Source organism: Rattus rattus, chromosome 1, assembly GCF_011064425.1.
Source record: "Rattus rattus isolate New Zealand chromosome 1, Rrattus_CSIRO_v1, whole genome shotgun sequence".
NCBI classification, from domain to species: domain Eukaryota; kingdom Metazoa; phylum Chordata; class Mammalia; order Rodentia; family Muridae; genus Rattus; species Rattus rattus.
The window spans coordinates 153,486,699-153,501,942 of record NC_046154.1 but is presented as its reverse complement, the minus strand read 5'-3'; the positions used below and the strand labels follow the sequence as shown (position 1 = coordinate 153,501,942).

At 56.8% G+C, this 15,244-nt stretch overlaps 3 protein-coding genes across 5 annotated transcripts in view; 2 read left to right on the top strand and 1 right to left on the bottom strand.

Moving 5' to 3' along the window:
• Nucleotides 1-540: 540 nt before the first annotated feature.
• LOC116889857 lies at nucleotides 541-2,735 on the top strand. The gene is made up of 2 exons (XM_032890684.1): nucleotides 541-1,781; nucleotides 1,949-2,735. Exons 1-2 carry the CDS (start codon nucleotides 1,580-1,582, stop codon nucleotides 2,149-2,151), a joined length of 405 nt encoding a protein of 134 aa, XP_032746575.1. The 5' UTR covers nucleotides 541-1,579; the 3' UTR covers nucleotides 2,152-2,735.
• Nucleotides 2,736-4,347: 1,612 nt separating this feature from the next.
• Nucleotides 4,348-7,539, top strand: Smim24 (small integral membrane protein 24). The gene is made up of 4 exons (XM_032907219.1): nucleotides 4,348-4,476; nucleotides 5,064-5,175; nucleotides 5,371-5,433; nucleotides 6,862-7,539. Exons 1-4 carry the CDS (start codon nucleotides 4,410-4,412, stop codon nucleotides 6,974-6,976), a joined length of 357 nt encoding a protein of 118 aa, XP_032763110.1. The 5' UTR covers nucleotides 4,348-4,409; the 3' UTR covers nucleotides 6,977-7,539.
• Nucleotides 7,540-10,923: 3,384 nt separating this feature from the next.
• The window catches only part of Nfic (nuclear factor I C), a 31,706-nt gene continuing 27,385 nt past the window's right edge, over nucleotides 10,924-15,244 (bottom strand). For 2 of the 3 annotated variants that reach the window (XM_032907217.1, XM_032907216.1), the window contains exons 9-10: nucleotides 15,143-15,219; nucleotides 10,924-13,006 (exon numbers count right to left, since the gene is read on the bottom strand). In XM_032907217.1, the coding sequence (XP_032763108.1) occupies nucleotides 15,169-15,219 (51 nt within the window). In that variant the 3' untranslated portion in view covers nucleotides 10,924-13,006; nucleotides 15,143-15,168. The remainder of the gene's footprint in view (nucleotides 13,007-15,142; nucleotides 15,220-15,244) is intronic. The other variant, XM_032907218.1, reaches the window with a different exon arrangement.

Here is a 15,244-nt window from a genome sequence, read left to right as displayed (position 1 = left end):
CACTTTTGATGGACTAGTTTTGTTCACTTTACTTACCTGAGACATCTCTCTCAAGAGCTTGCTGAATCACTTACCAAGATCATCCTCCTGTCTCAGTCACCCCAGTGCTGAGGTTACACTTATGGCCACCAGGCCTGGCTTTTCCATAGATTGCAGGATGTGAGTTCAGGTCCTCACAGTTGCATGATGAGAACCTTAGACTGAGCTAGCCCTATGTATGCTCTTTAGACATGTGGGCCCTGGGAATCAAACCTGGGTGCAAGAGCATCCAGTGCTCTGACCAATGAGCTAGCTCTTGGTCTTTGTTCCTCTCCAGGCTGGGTCTTGTGTAGCCCAGGCTGGCCTTGAACTCCAACCTGATGTGTAGCAAAGATGAATCTTGGTCTCCCTCACTGCCTTTGATAGCAGGTGAGAATCATGTTTAGCTTAATTTTTTTTTTTAATTGGAGGGTGCAATGTGTAGCCCAGGCTAGCCAAATTCATGGCAATCTTCTTGCCTTAGTCTCCTGGGTGCCACTCTTCCTGGCTGGTCACTTTGTGCTCAGCACAGTGAGGTTGCCAAGTCTCCTCACTTAAGTTTTCACTCACTCCAGACTCAAATGTCCTTGCCTCCCATTTCTCCCCGTCATCCTTTCCTACCTTCCCTGACACCATCTGACCTGGCTGATCCTCCGCCTCCTGGGAGCATGACCCCTCCCTGACCCCTGGCTTTGCTTTTTCTTGGTCTGACCCTTAGCCTAGCCCTCTCTCCGCCTCCAGTCTTGTCTTTCTCTCTCCTCTGCCTGAGATTCTTGGGGCATGAAACTCATGTTACAGATTGCAAAGACCACCATCTGGTGTTCGTGCCCTACAGTGCCCTGCTGCCCCTGAATGCTGGGCTTATATGGGATGACTGAACCCTTGAAGCCAGAGGCAGTGTATGTGGGCTTAGCTGTCCTGTGATGACCAACCCCTTGCTGTGAGGAAATCTACCAGACCAGAGCCGGGACAACCATACCGCTGAACCACCCTCAGAAATGGGGTTTGAATCCCGTCTCTCACGGCATACTCAGGCTGCCCTCTTCTGGCTCCTGTTGCTCCTAGAACTTCCCAGGGCTCCCTCCTAAGGCCCTGCAAGAGGCCATTGCACCCACCTACCCCTACCCTCTTCACCATCCTTCCCCATAGTGGCCACTAGGGGACGCCCTTGAGCACAGTTCGTTCTGCCTGCAGTTACCCATGGATCCCACCCAGCCCTGTCCAACCTGCACAGTCCTCACTCTGCCCCTCCATGGTTTGGTCGGCCATAGCGGCAGGAGCCCCCTGCATGCTCCCCGAGAGTACCAGGGTCCCGGTTGCCCCAGAGTCTTCTTTGCACAGGTGAGCACCCTGCCTGGCCTGCGCCTGGGCAGAGAGTTTTGGCCTCCAAAGCCTCCAGGGTCAGTGTGGATATAAGCGTCACTTCTGCTGAGGGGACCAGAGATTCGCCACTGATCCCAACAGATGGCCTGGAGGAGCCGTCCTAATCCTTTTAGCTCATCCCCTAATACTCCCGTGTGTGGGTCACCTCCCTCAGGCTTCTGTTGAAGGTGTCCCAGCTATGGCAGGATCATTGGATGAAAGAGAGGCAGAGGACTGGAGCCCAGCCCCTCCGATGTATGAGGAATACCGGCCGCCCGCGCTGGACACCATCCGCCTGCCTCGCTATGCCCTGTATCTGCTGATGGCCGCCATCCTGGTGGTGGCCGTGGCCTACGCCATTGTTGGTCACCTCATCAAAGATCTAGCTCATGACCTGGCTGGTGAGCCACCCTTCCGTCGAATCTTTCCTGGGCTGGGTTCACGAGTGGCGTGGCATGGGATGGAGCTCCCGGCTGAGGGTGGGCGTGGCCAAGGTCAGGCCAAGGGGTGGGCTTGGTCACGGTTCCAGGTGGCCAGTCACTCCCTCACCAGCCACTTGTCCGTGCAGACTGGGCCTTTGGCCCTAAGCCTGACCAGGAGGAAGGTCCCCGAGAGCTGCGGGCCAGCTTGGCCGCGGAGGACCTGGAAGAGCTGGATCTTCAGCTGGCCCTGGCCTGGCGTGGGGAGGAGGACCCTGCCTATGCCCCTCGCCGCACCTCCATTGCCTTCAAGGACCCGCCGGTGCAAACCAACTTTTGGAGGCTGGACTAACCTGGAGGAGCAGTACCTGTGACGCTGGTGGGCTGGGCAGTTCCCTCTGCCGCAGTTGGGCCACCTGTGCATGTGACATGTCTGTCGTACAACACCGGGTTTGGCCAGGCTGAAACTCAAAACTCCCCTGCCTCGGCTGGAGTGTTCTGGTTGCAACCTGTCCTTCCACTTTATTAAGATTTTGAGACAGGTTCTCATGTGGCCCAGACAAGCCTTGAACTTGGTATATAGCAGAGGATGACCTTGAACTCCTGATCCTCCAGTCACTACCTCCTGGATGCTAGAATGCCAGGTCTGGGCCACTCTACCTGGCTTCTATGATACTGAGGACAGAGACAAGGGTCTTCTGCAAGGCTGGGTCAGTCCGAGGCCCTGACATTTTCCTTTTTTTGTTTCCTTCTTTCTGTTTCTCTTTTTTGGTTTTTGAAGACAGGTGTAACAGCCTTGGGTGTTCTGGAACTCAGAGACGTTGCCTGCACCATTTTTTTCCTTATGGGTAATTCCTCACACAGACGCCTTTTGTGTCTGGAGAAAAGAGTGAGACCAGATTTACATACAAATTAAAAGCCTACCTGACTATTTTAGTGCCTGTGACCTCCTTGTCTCAGCCCCATCTCACACCCTCCCACAAAACCCTCCTGTCCATGAGCCCAGTAGCAGACTGGAAACTGAGGCAGGCCACCGAGAAATGGCTGTGCAAAGGTCTCTCGGCTCAGGGACCTTGTCGCACACAGCGTGGAGCAACCGAGCATTAGTGGCCTGTCAGCCTCAGCATTCAGGAGGCTGAGGCAGGAGGATGGCACATTCCAGGCCAGCCTGGGCTATGGAACAAAAGGAGCCATGTAGGGTAGGTCCCCTCCAAGGGGCCTCCCCAACCTCAGCTGGTGAGCCTGTCAGTCTGTGCTCCTGACATCCCACCTGGGCTGAATGTCTCAGCATAGGACTCCATGAGTATACAGTAAGAGCTTAATATAGGCATGCCTGGTTGGGTTCCCGGTGGCATCTTTAATCCCAGCCCTCAGGAGGGAGAGGCAGGAGTATCTCTCTGAGTTCAAAGATAGCCTGGTCTACCAAGTAAGTTCCAGGATAGCTAGGGCTACACAGAGAGACCCTGTCTCAAACACCAAAACCAGAAAAAAGAAGGCAAAACCTTTTTCCAAACGGTGTGAGGCTGGCCTCAAACTTGGCATGTAGACGAGGATGACCTTGAACTCTTCTTTCTCCTGCCTCCACCTCTGAATGCTGGGCTGACAGCATTCTAGTTTCTGGGGTGCTGGGGATGGAACCCAGGGCCTCATGCATGCTGGGAGACTGCACCGCCTCCAAGCTGCAGTCTCAGCACACACTTTTATTTCTGAGACGGGGTCTTGCTGTGGAGCCCAGGCTAGGCCTGGATCTAGCCATCCTCCTGCCTCAGGCTTCTGGTGTGTGGGAATGACAGGCATATGAGGATATCAATGCCTATCTCCTTACTGTCTCTTTCACGTGAGCAGGCTGTGTGACTGCGCCCGGGACACCTTGGGTGGGGTCCTCCTTTGCCCAGGTGGGGCTCCATATCTAATCAGCTTGAGGCCGGAGGTTGAGGGCAGAAGCCTGTGCCCTGTCTGCGTATGTTGAGGTGTCTGTGTGTTCTGCAGGCAGGTGGCTCTGCCACTGCATTGAGGGTCCCCCTTCTGGGAGCCTGGTGCCCGCTACATCCTGGTGCTGCTCACAGAGCCGCACCCACCTTGCTGGGCTAACTTACCAGACACACAGCTGCCAGGCTTGTCCCAGTCACCAAGCCTGACTGTCACACTTGGTTGTGTGCACATGAAGGCATGGATGTCACATCTATGCAGCCTGACTTCTTTTTTTTTTTTTTTTTTTTTTTTTCCGGAGCTGGGGACCGAACCCAGGGCCTTGTGCTTGCTAGGCAAGTGCTCTACCACTGAGCTAAATCCCCAACCCCGCAGCCTGACTTCTTGCAAGAGGATACTGAGGACATGTCACCTGGGGCTGGTTGTCCCCAGGGCTGCTGGTCTCCAGGAAGGGGTGCAAGGCACGGGGGAAGAGACAATCCAGGTTAATATTAAACTAGCTGCAGACTCTGCCCTCTGAGGCTGCAGGGGTCTGATGCTTAGCCAAGCAGGCATGGGAGGCCGGGCCACAGGTTGCAGGTTCCTCACCCCCCCCTCCCAACCACCCTGTCTTAACCCCACCCGAGCTCTGAATAGCTCACACCCGCAGTTGAACATCGACCTGTATGAAGCTCGCTGGTCATGGACACCCTGGGCAGGCTGCTGCTGCTGGCTACACTGTTTCTGACTCCCGCTGAGGCCCAGCAGGGTAGGACTGGGGTGCGGAGCCCGTGCTGGGTGGGTGTTAGGATCTGGGGCAGATCCTCGCCTCATTTCCCATGAGGAGGAACTGAGGCAAGGAAAAGTGTGCAGGAAAAGAGGAAGTGTGGAGGGGTTGAGTGCTCTACAGTGACCGCTTCTATCTGACACCCTTCTCTCCTGTCCCTCAATGCTGTAAGCTGAGACCACTGCCCTTTTCCAGCGGGTCCTCTGAGTTCCTTCGAGGCCCCACTTAGCTACCCACCCCCACCCCACCCAGTTACTTTCTCTGAGAACCTCACCCTCTAGGAGCTCAGCGTCTTTGGGATGTCCCGGCCTTTTCACAACCCCGCCCCTTGAGCCCCTGTCAGCTATTAGTGGACGTTCTTCCTGAGTCCCGCCTCTTTACTCCTTTTCTAAGCCCCGCCCTCCAAGGCCCACCCCTTTCCGTTAACGCCCTCCCTCTCTCACGCAGACCCCTCCTCTCCTCACAGACCCTTCTCCCCCCATCCCCCCGCAGAACCCACTTCTCCTGCAGCTCACCTTCTCCCTGCAGACCCTTCGTTTTTTGTCTCTGATTTGTCCTGTCCTTCGCAGCTTCAGAGCGCCGCCTGAAGCCCTGGCTGGTGGGCCTGGCTGCTGTAGTGGGCTTCCTGTTTATAGTCTTCATCCTCATGCTGGTTAATCGTGTGTGGTGCTCCAAAGACAGGTGAGGTCCTGCCCCTGCCCTACTCAGGGCCTCCTGTAACCTCCCACCCCGAGGTGCTCCCTCCCTGCTCAGCCTGGAGGTCACCTTACTTTGCTGCCCTCTTGATCCCTTCTGGTTCTTGGAGTTCATGACCTCAGTTGGGGATACTGAGGCAGAGAACAGCTCTTATACCAATCTTTCTTTCTATGTGTGCAGAGCAGAGGATGAAGAGGCTACATTCAGAATGGACCACATTGTGAATCAGAACTCAAAGCCAAGGTACCCCGTGGGTGATTACCCCAGACAGTACAGACAGGCCCCGTTGGGGGCGGTGGCAGTGCCTGGCGGGGCGGGCAGCTGGGCTCTGTGTGGGAATCTCTCATGCAGATTCTGGATCTGGGAGATAAAAGTGGGTGAGTGTGGGGGACAGGCAGCTGGAGATACAGCTGTGTCCTGTAAACCTGAGAGGGACCTGAGGAAGGAAGGGCTGAGGACAGGCTGGGGTCACCTATAACCAGACCTGCAGAGAACAGAGCTGCCCGACCTGTGATGAAGCATGGTTTCCTGTACACCATTGTTATCACTCTATCATAAGTGATCCACCCATCCACCCACCCATCCATCCACCCACCCACTCACCCATCCATCCACTCACCCACCCACCCATCCATCCACCCACCCATCCATCCACCCACCCATCCATCCACCCACCCATCCATCCATCCATCCCTACCCATCCACCCACCCATCCATCCATCCACCCACCCACCCATCCACCCATCCATCCAACCCCACCCATCCACCCATCCACCCACCCATCCATCCATCCTTCCATCCATCCTTCCATCCACTCCATCCATCCATCCACCCATCCATCCATCCATCCATCCATCCATCCATCCATCCATCCATCCCCATCCACCCATCCATCCACCCATCCATCCATCCATCCATCCACCCACCCATCCATCCACCCATCCACCCACACCCATCCTCCCACCCCATCCATCCACCACCCACCCATCCATCCACTCACCCACCTATCCATCCACCCACCCATCCATCCACTCACCCACCCATCCAGCCATCCATCCACCCATCCACCCACCCATCCACCATCCATCCACCCACCCATCCTACCCCACCCACCCACCATCCACCCACCCATCCATCCACCCATCCATCCATCCATCCACCATCCATCCACCCATCCATCCACCCACCCATCCATCCATCCATCCACCACCCATCCATCCATCCACCCATCCATCCATCCATCCATCCATCCATCCATCCATCCATCCACATCCATCTCCAATCATCCACCCACCCACCCACCCACCCATCCACCCACCCACCCATCCACCCACCAACCCACCCATCCACCCACCCACTTACACCTATCCATCCACCCATCACCCATCCATCCACCCATCCTTCCACCCACCCATTCCCCCATTCACCCACCCACCCCCACCCATCCATCCACCCACCCACCCCCCCACCCACCCACCCATCCACCCATCCATCCATCCATCCACCCACCCACCTATCCATCCACCCATTCATTCTTTTCTTTCCATTGAACATTTCTTTTCTGTGGGGTCATCCTGAGGTCACTGCAGCCCCGAGCCTGTCGTCACATAGCCTGACAAGATGGCTTGATGAGCAGTGGCCATCTCTCACTGTGGCACCTTAACCCTACAGTAAAGCAGACAAGAAGAAGCAGAAGGTGGGCAGGAAGGGTGGACAGAGCAATGAAGGCTTGGACCTGGAGGAGGAGTTCTCAGACGATGAGAGAGACAAGAAAACAGCCTTGTAAAGAAAGCCTCCTGTTGCCTGGGGGGCTCCATCAAGCTGCAGCCACCGCCTGAAACCAGACTGGTGTCATCTGGATCTAAAACTGCCCTCCAATGAGGAGGCCAGCCTTGCCTATGCCACACTCACCCCCCCCACTCCTCCACTGACACCCCCCCACTGACACCCCCCCACTGACACCCCCCACTGACACACTCACCACTGGCCTGGTATCCACTCCTGTTCATCTGCCTTCCTGCATCCTTTCTCATGTCCAATGTGCCCCTCTCCAGGCACGTTCCTGGTGTCACCTAACTGTCCCCTACGTCTCTGAGCCCCAGTGCTGCTCTTGGTGGCTTTCCACCCTCTGTGCTATGTGCTGGTGCCTTGGAGGAGAGACACCCCGTGGTCCAAGCTCTTTCAGCCAGAGTCTCTTCTCTGTCTTGACTCTGCCCTATGGTCACTCGGTTCTCTGTGAGGACAAGTCCTCCAGGGCAGGCTGTGTTTGGCAGACAGTTCCAGCAATGACCACCAGAGGGCAGGGTCACCTCCCAGCACCTTCCCTTAATAAAGGCCCCTAATGCTGTAGACCCTTTGTCTGGATGGAGCAGGGGTCCTTGCCACTGAGAGCTGGGCCTGGGCCCAGGCTGTGCACAGAGGCGTCTAGTTGGCCCTCATAAAGGTTATGGTCTTAGAGGGCTCTGCTCCTCTGTAATGCTGTGGGGCACTGGGAAGATGGTCTAACCTCTGTGATATCTGGGGTCAGGGTCCTGGGATATTTTCTCTCCAGCCCCGCCCACAGAGCTAAGGTAAGGAGACCCCAGCTCTTCACTCTCGGTAAGGGAGTTGGGTTCTTTCTTATTTTGAGACTTGGTCTCACGACAGCCAGGCTGGCCTCAAGTTCCCCATGAATCCAAAGAGGATCTTGAACTCCTGATCCTCCTGCCCCCAGACAGGCCTGAGCCGACCATGCAGTTCCCATGGCTCATGCTGGGACAGAGTCCAGGGTGCTGGCCCACGGAGGAGAGTCTGCCTTTCCCAAGCCTAGGCAGTGTGCCCCACAGCAGGAGGGGCCACCTGGTGGGCTTGGGTTGTCAACACAGGCCAGCGCCCATGGGCAGGGCAGAAGGCACAGCCTGTGCAAAGGCCTTAGGCCTGGTGGCGGCCTCCCCTTTCCTGATCTGACTGGAGCGCTTCACAGACACACAGAAAGGAAGGACCCAGAGGAACCAAGATTAGGCGTATTTAATTTTTATACATTTTTCTTTCATTTATTTATTTATTTTTTTTGCCTTTTATTGAATCTTTTATGGACCCCCTCACTGTTTGTTTTCGTTTGTTTGCATAGGGAGAAACAGAACAGCAGGCAGTCAACGGTGCTCAGGCGGGTCCACAAAACAAAACAAAAAGCCAGAAACCAAAATGAGTTTGTAATATACGGTTATGAGTGGAGTATGCTGTGGGTGGGGGCTGTGGAGCAGGAAGGGCCTGGGGTGCCTCTGCTCCCCATACAGACCCCATTCGCTCTGGGAGCAGGGGGCAGAGGTTGCCGCAGACCACGCAAGCGCAGTTAGGAAAAGCTGAAGACCAGAGGTGCATGGACCCAGGAGTAAAATACAAAGTGGCTGAATGGGAGGAAAAAAAATCTCAAAATAAACCCAAAAGATCTCTGCAGGAAAACACCCAGGAAACAAGGAACAGCTAGGGAGAAGAGCAACGGAGAAAAAAAGATCCCCTTCCACTCCCTGAAACCCATGAGCACCTGCACTGCGCCCTGTCTAGTCCCTCAAACCCATGCTTGTCAGGCACTGCAGGGCACTCAGGGTCTATGCTGGGACCCTCAGACCCGAGTGGGCTTTGGTTGCGGGGGAGAGGGGGAAAGATGACTGCATAAGATCTGAGGTTGGATGGGGTGTGACATTTTGGGAGTATCCAGCTGGGTACCCCAAGTTGGGGTAGTGAGGCTGGGTGCTGGGGGAGGGGTGGTGGCTTGGGGGTGCATGCCTTCCTCCCGCCCAGTGCACCTGCTGTTTCCTGTCCCACATCTGAGGGGATCAGGGGTGGGGACTGAGGGGGCGGGGGAGGACCCCAAAACTGCACCATTGGATAGATGTGTGAGGCACTGATCGGGAAATGACTGTTTGGTATCATGGCTACAAGATCTGGGGACTCGCTGCCAGTCCTCTCACCTGGGCCCTGCCATGGGCGACAGTCCCAAGCTGAGCGCTCTGGAATACTTAGCGCTGGATAGATGGCAGAGGGAGAAGACAGCTATTAACAAGTAGGATATGAGGTTTGGGCAGGAAGTCAGGAGTGGTGGTGCACGCCTGTCGTCAGAACAACTAAGAAACAGAGGCAGGAGAATTGCCACGAGTTGGAGGCCAGCCTGGGGAGACCTTCCTGTCTCTAAAATATCAAAACAAAACAATCGGTGGGGAAATTAAGTGGCTGGATCTCGAACCCAGTACCCCGGAGGAGCAAGGGCCACTCAGGGGTCTCAGGGCAAACTAAACGGAGGGAGGAAGCTATTGTGTCAGCGCTGCAGGGATTAACTGCAAACTAAATGTGCGTGTATGTACAAATGCAGCACAGCCCAACCGCGGCGGGCGCCATGGCCCCGAGAGTGGGGCATTTGCTGGTGGCCTGGGGGAGTCTTGCCTGCCCACATTGTAGTGCAGCATGGCCGGGTCACCCCCGAGGGATGGGGCGGGGGCGAGCGGGCACCACTTTTCTGGTGTCATTCCCACCACACTGGGTATTCCTGATTCCAAGATTTCTGGGCTCAGGACCTCAGACATGTGCTGGTCCTCACCTGGGAAACACAGTCGCAGGCTATACCCCAAAGCAGCCGGCTGTGGGGTTTCACCAAGGCGCCGATGCCCGGTTTGGGGCTGGGTAAGGGATGGTAGCTTGAGGAGAGGATGTTTTGAAAAATGTTAGGTTTCATACACAGGAAAATCAAAAAACAAAAACAAAAATCTGTCGGACCAGTGTGGAGTCCCTGGGTGGGAACCGGAGATTTTTCTGAGAAATGGGGGGGGGGCGCTCTGTCCACTGTCCTCACCACTACCCGCGTTAATGGTCTGAAAGCTGTAAGTCAGCCAGGCCTACAAGTGACACACAGTGCAGGTGAGGTGGGCAGGGCGGTGGTCCCACCCACCCGGGTTCCCCAATCAGGGCTGAGCCTGCCATGACCTCTCTGCCAGCGACAAACACTCAGGGCTGAGTGGGGCGACTGGCGAACTGGTGGGGGTGGGGGTGGGGGCAGGAAGAGGCAAGGGGATGGCTTGGAGCCTGGACTTCTGTCTGTCCCGCTAAAACCCCTGGCAAAACTGTCTTAGCTTTGGTGAACTTTAAGAGCAGATTTAACAGAAGACAGAAAAACAGAAGGACAAAAACCCAAAGGCAACTATAAACAGTAAAACCAAAAAAGAAAAACTGATATCACAGACTTGGGAAGGGCCAGCTGTGTGTCCCCCCCCCCGGGACTCCCCACAGCTGAGCTCCACCCTGACAGACGGACGGATATTGCATATATTCAGCTTCGAGAGTTGGCTGGAAGACAGAGGAGGGGATTTGGGGAGGGACAGCCTCAGGCTGGCCCTGAGGCTGAGGCGGAGGGTTGGGGGGCTCAGGGAACAAGCACCAGGGCGACTCCAGTTCCCCACCGTGGGGTGAGGTGGGGTCAGGGCTGCGGGTGGGGATCACAAAGCCTGACCAATTGTGACTTCCTTAATAGTGTTTTTCTTTGTTTCTGTTTTGGTCCCCGCCCCTTCCCTTTTCTTGAGGCAACGTCTCGCTCTGTAGCCCAGGCTTGACCTGGAACTCACAGCAATCCTCCTGCCTCAGCCTCCCAAGGGCTAGGATCACAGGCGTGCGCCACCATGCCCAGCCTTCTTCCTTTTATTTAAAAAAAAAAAGAATCTTGCTTTCGTTTGACTTTCCTTTTCTTCACAAATAGAAGTACCACCCTTTTGAATTTTATTTTTTATTTCATGTAATTGCTTGTCTGTTTGTAACTATGCGTGCAGGGCATGCGTCTGTGTGCGCGGATATTATTAAAAGTTAATACTTGTCCTCGGGAGAGCAAGGCACATGTTGTGGTAAAAAGTTCGTGCAAATTTGGAAATAATGGATTTTTTTTTTTGGTAAGGATATATATATATATATGGGGGGGTTGTGTGTGTGTGTATCCTTTTTTTTTCTTTCCTTTTTTTTGTAGAGGCGGTGAGGGGAGTGGGTGGGTAGGCGGATCTGTCATGCACACAGCAGCCCGGCGCAGGAAGGGGGCTCTTGGGTGTCGCGGGGCCTTAAGCACCATGCAGTTAGGTAAATAGTTGGTTCTGTCCTGACCCCTGGGGGACCCAGCTGGCTGACTTGGGGGGATCAGAGGGGACTTGCCAGGTCTACCCACTGGCCTGAGCCCCATCTGAACAGTGGCCTCCGTGGTGTCCCAATGGTCCCCCTTCTGGAGGGTCCCTGAGGACAGACAGACAGATGGTGGGGGTTTGAGGCCTCAAAGGCTGGGGAAGTCTTGGGGAGCTTTGTACTTACAAGTGTCCCAGGGAGGGCAGCAGGTGGGTGGGGCCTGGCCCTGGGGGCTCTGCTGGGGTGATGGCCCATGGCCTCCGCAGGAGGGGACATGACAGTGCCAGGTATGATGGGGCCAAGATGGGTGGCCGGGGAGGAGGGGCCTTTGTAGGTTCAGTGACCTTAAAACACCCAACATCCCCTCCCAGAGTGGGCCATCCAAGATAGGGCCCCAGGTGGGTGCCGCAGAGCTGGGGTTGGGGTATGGCCCTCGCCCCCCGCCCCCGTCTTAGTGTTTTTAGTCAGTGAAGCACACATAGCAGATGGGGGACTCTGGCCATCAGTCCGCCCTGTCACCCCATCACCCCCACAGCCCTCCCACCTGGGGTCCCAGTGCACTTCCACCAGCCTTCTTGGTCCCTGTGCTGGGCCCCACATCATCAGGAGGGTCAAAGTGCAAAGGGGGTATCCCCCTGCAGTGGGGTACCCCAGGGTGGGTCTCCAGGAAGTAAGGCACTGGCAGAAGTGTAGGGGACGGCGCATAGCCCCAGCCTGGGTTTCGGGACACCCAGCTCTACCGCCCTGGGGTCCCATCTCTCTAGCTTGGAGGGTGCGCGGTGATGAGCTACGGTACACAGAGACGAGGGTGGGGGTGCCCTGGCCACTCTGTGTCCCCAGTGGACGAGGTGGACGGCGGGTGGGTGGAGGGGCTAGGCACTTAGATCGCGGCACCTCCCGCCTCCAGGGGCCTCGGCGTGGGGGGCCCCCCGGTTCCCCCACCTCTGTTTCTCAAAGTGCTGATACTTTCCATGTGCGAGAGGAGGCCGGAGGGTCGGGAGCTGTGTGGCCTCTCATGCCGGGGTGGGGTGGGGACAAATTGCATAGAGAGATGTGTCCTTCCAAATGAGGTCCGCAAGGAGAGAGGGGCCAGAGGGCCCGGATGGAGGCTGGACGCGGGACCCTCCCGGGGATCCCGAAGTACCTGTGTGGCATGTCTGTCCCCAGCAGGGCCAGCGCTGGGCGGCTCCCACGCGCCTCTTCTGCCCACCGTGGATGGTGCCCACCGTGCCGTCCATCCACCTCCAGCCTCCTGTCTTTGGCAAACACTGTCGGTGGGGAGAGCCAGAGGTCCCCGAGGCTGGCGTTGGTGGCAGGCAGCAGGGGTTTGGGGAGAGGTGGCCTGGCTGGGTGGCCCACCCCATCCATTCTGCCCAGGCCTGGTCTGTGGGTGATGGCAGGGTCTTCCGGGCGCAGAAGAGCTGCGGGCAGCCAGTCGGCCATCAGCAGTAGGTGCCACAGAGACCCAGAGCTCCCATGTGTTTTCATCTTGGTTGGGAAGGGTTTTGTTTCTTGTTTGTCTTTTGTCCTTTCTCCTCCTGTCATTGCCATTGAGCTGGGAGTTGGCAGGGGACTTCTCACTCGTCTAATTTTCCACCAAAAATGCAGGCTGGGACTGTCACCCTGGGACTCCACCGGCGATGAAGGAGGTGTGGGAAGGCAACCTCCGCTACCCCAGGTACCAGGACTGCATGGTCCACAGAGATTGGGAGAGAGGGAGAGAGAGGGAGAGAGAAAGAAATTGGGTATCAGGAGAGCGACTGTCTCTTTCTCTCCCCCACAGCGTGTGGACTCCTGGGTCCAGGTGTGATGCTGGGCTATGTCCTCCTGTCACCTCTGTACAAGGCTGCCTGGCAAAACAGAGGAGACCAGCAAAAACAGTGGCAAAAAGGAGATATGCCACTTCCAGTTAGTGTTAAGTCTGTCCCATGTGACATCAAGGGACTTAGAGTAAGTACATCCTGCATGATGTCACAGACATGTGAATACATTCCATGTGGCGTCAGGGACTGTTGTGGCTGAGGGCCGTCTTTGCTAACTTGACTCTGGCCCTGAGCATGAGAAAGCACGTGTGGGGGCAGCTCTGATCCTAGTTCAGTAATATACTGGGCTAGCCTAGAACTCACTATGTGGCCAGGATGGCCTTGAGCCTTTCTTCCTCTTGCCTCAGTTTCCCTAGTGCCAGGATGACAGCCTATACATACTGGCCTTGTCTTCCCATCAATTATGCCCCTGCCCCAGCTAGGAAGTTCCTGGCTGGTCTCAGAGAGTGGACAAGACCAGCTTGGATGCAACCTAGTCTGGTTCCCTTCCAAGACTCCTGGGGTGTCAGTGGAGCACTGTCCGAGGAGTCCTGTCTAGCCTGGTGCCTGAGAGTGCAGGCAGGGGTTGGGGGTGGGGCTGCCTCCAAAGGAGGCGGGGCCTGCAGTGCCTCTCCCAGCCCCGCCCTCAGCTAAGTTCAAGCCCCTCCTGCATCCCTTACCTCATGTCTGGTTTCCACTAGCAACCAGACAGGGTGGGGTGTGACCCTGCCCTGAGCTGGACCGTGGCGCTGGCATCCTAGGTAGCGAGAGGGGGCTGGAGCCTCAGACCCCGGGGGTATTTGTGTGCTTGGGAATCAGGGACCTGGGGGTGGTGGTGGAGTATGGTCGGTTTTCAGATGGGGGGAGGGCAAATGGGGGAACCCGGCTGCAGGGAGGCCGAGCCAGGAATAACAAAGTAGACAGCCAGGAAGTGCTGACAGGGCGGAATGAGCCGAGGCCCAGAGCTGAAGTGGAGGCCTGGAGGAGGGGAGAGCCCACACTGCAGCCTCCTGATTTCCCTGGTGGGGGTGCAGATCTTGTCCACTCCACAACCCGTCCCCACTCAGGGCTCCATCCCCCGAAAACCTTGTGTGGCTCCTTACTATGCCAGGGGATGAGGCCTGCATTCGGAGGCTAACTCGCCCTGGCCCACCAGCCAGGACACTGCTCGGTCCTCCTCGGACCAGGCCTGGTCACTGGGTCACTGTGCTGTCTTCAGGCAGCAGTGGCGGATGGCTGACCTCAGAAACCCTTGACCCAGGAAGCCTAGGGACTTCATCACCTCAGTTTGTCAGGACTGGATTCTGGCTCAGCAAGAGGAAGGCTGGGGCTAGCCAGGGCAGGAGAGGAAGGAGTGAGGTTGAGGCTATGCTTGTGGGTCTAGAACATTCCCAGCCTTGTGAGGGGCTGGCCAAGCTACTACAGGAATGGGGGCTGGGCTTTGGAGGCTCCCAGGGTGGTGGCTGAGGCCTGAGGAACATTCCAAGCCCCTGGTCACATTCAAGGCTCCATGAGCCACAGATGGGAACCTGGACAGCTATAGAGGGTCCCACGCTACCATCTGACCAACATGGGAATGGAGGTGTCCCACCACTGCTGGGCGCCGGCAGGCAACTTGCCTTCCCTCTCTGAGCCTCTTCTCCAACACTAGCTTCCTACTCTACCTGCTCTGCACTCTGCCCAATCACCCTCCCTTTCTGCTCTGCCTCTTTCCAGAGGAGGGTAGGGAGCACAGAGAAGCCCTGGCCTGCAGTGTACTGTGTGACTCTGGGCTGGCTGCCTCTCCTCTCTGAGCCCCAGCTCCCAGGTTGGGTTCTCTGTTGGGTGGGAGCCATACAGTGGCAGACAGGGTGGAGGGAGACCGCACACCCAGGGGGGCTCAAGGCCCGGGTTGGGAGCGAGAGGCTGGCTTCCTTGTGAGTCCCTGCCAGGGCTGTAGCCAGCAGGCCTGCTGTCCCTGACCCCCCAGGCCGGCCCCTCTGCCCCACCCCCCACCCCCCAGCCGGCCTCTCGGCCCCTACCTGTCCCGCAAGAGGATCCCTCCGTCCTAATCCCACAAAGGGACTGTTTGCAGGGGACGTGCCGGGCGGAGAGCAGGCTGTGGGGAGGAGAGAGACCAGAGC

Bases quoted from the DNA above. Each gene is read 5' to 3' on its own strand.
- LOC116889857 (XM_032890684.1), top strand. From the start codon at position 1,580: ATGGCAGGATCATTGGATGAAAGAGAGGCAGAGGACTGGAGCCCAGCC. The intron at 1,782-1,948 runs GTGAGCCACCCT...TTGTCCGTGCAG, and splicing joins TCTAGCTCATGACCTGGCTG to ACTGGGCCTTTGGCCCTAAG.
- Smim24 (XM_032907219.1), top strand. From the start codon at position 4,410: ATGGACACCCTGGGCAGGCTGCTGCTGCTGGCTACACTGTTTCTGACT. The intron at 4,477-5,063 runs GTAGGACTGGGG...TGTCCTTCGCAG, and splicing joins TCCCGCTGAGGCCCAGCAGG to CTTCAGAGCGCCGCCTGAAG. The intron at 5,434-6,861 runs GTACCCCGTGGG...TTAACCCTACAG, and splicing joins AATCAGAACTCAAAGCCAAG to TAAAGCAGACAAGAAGAAGC.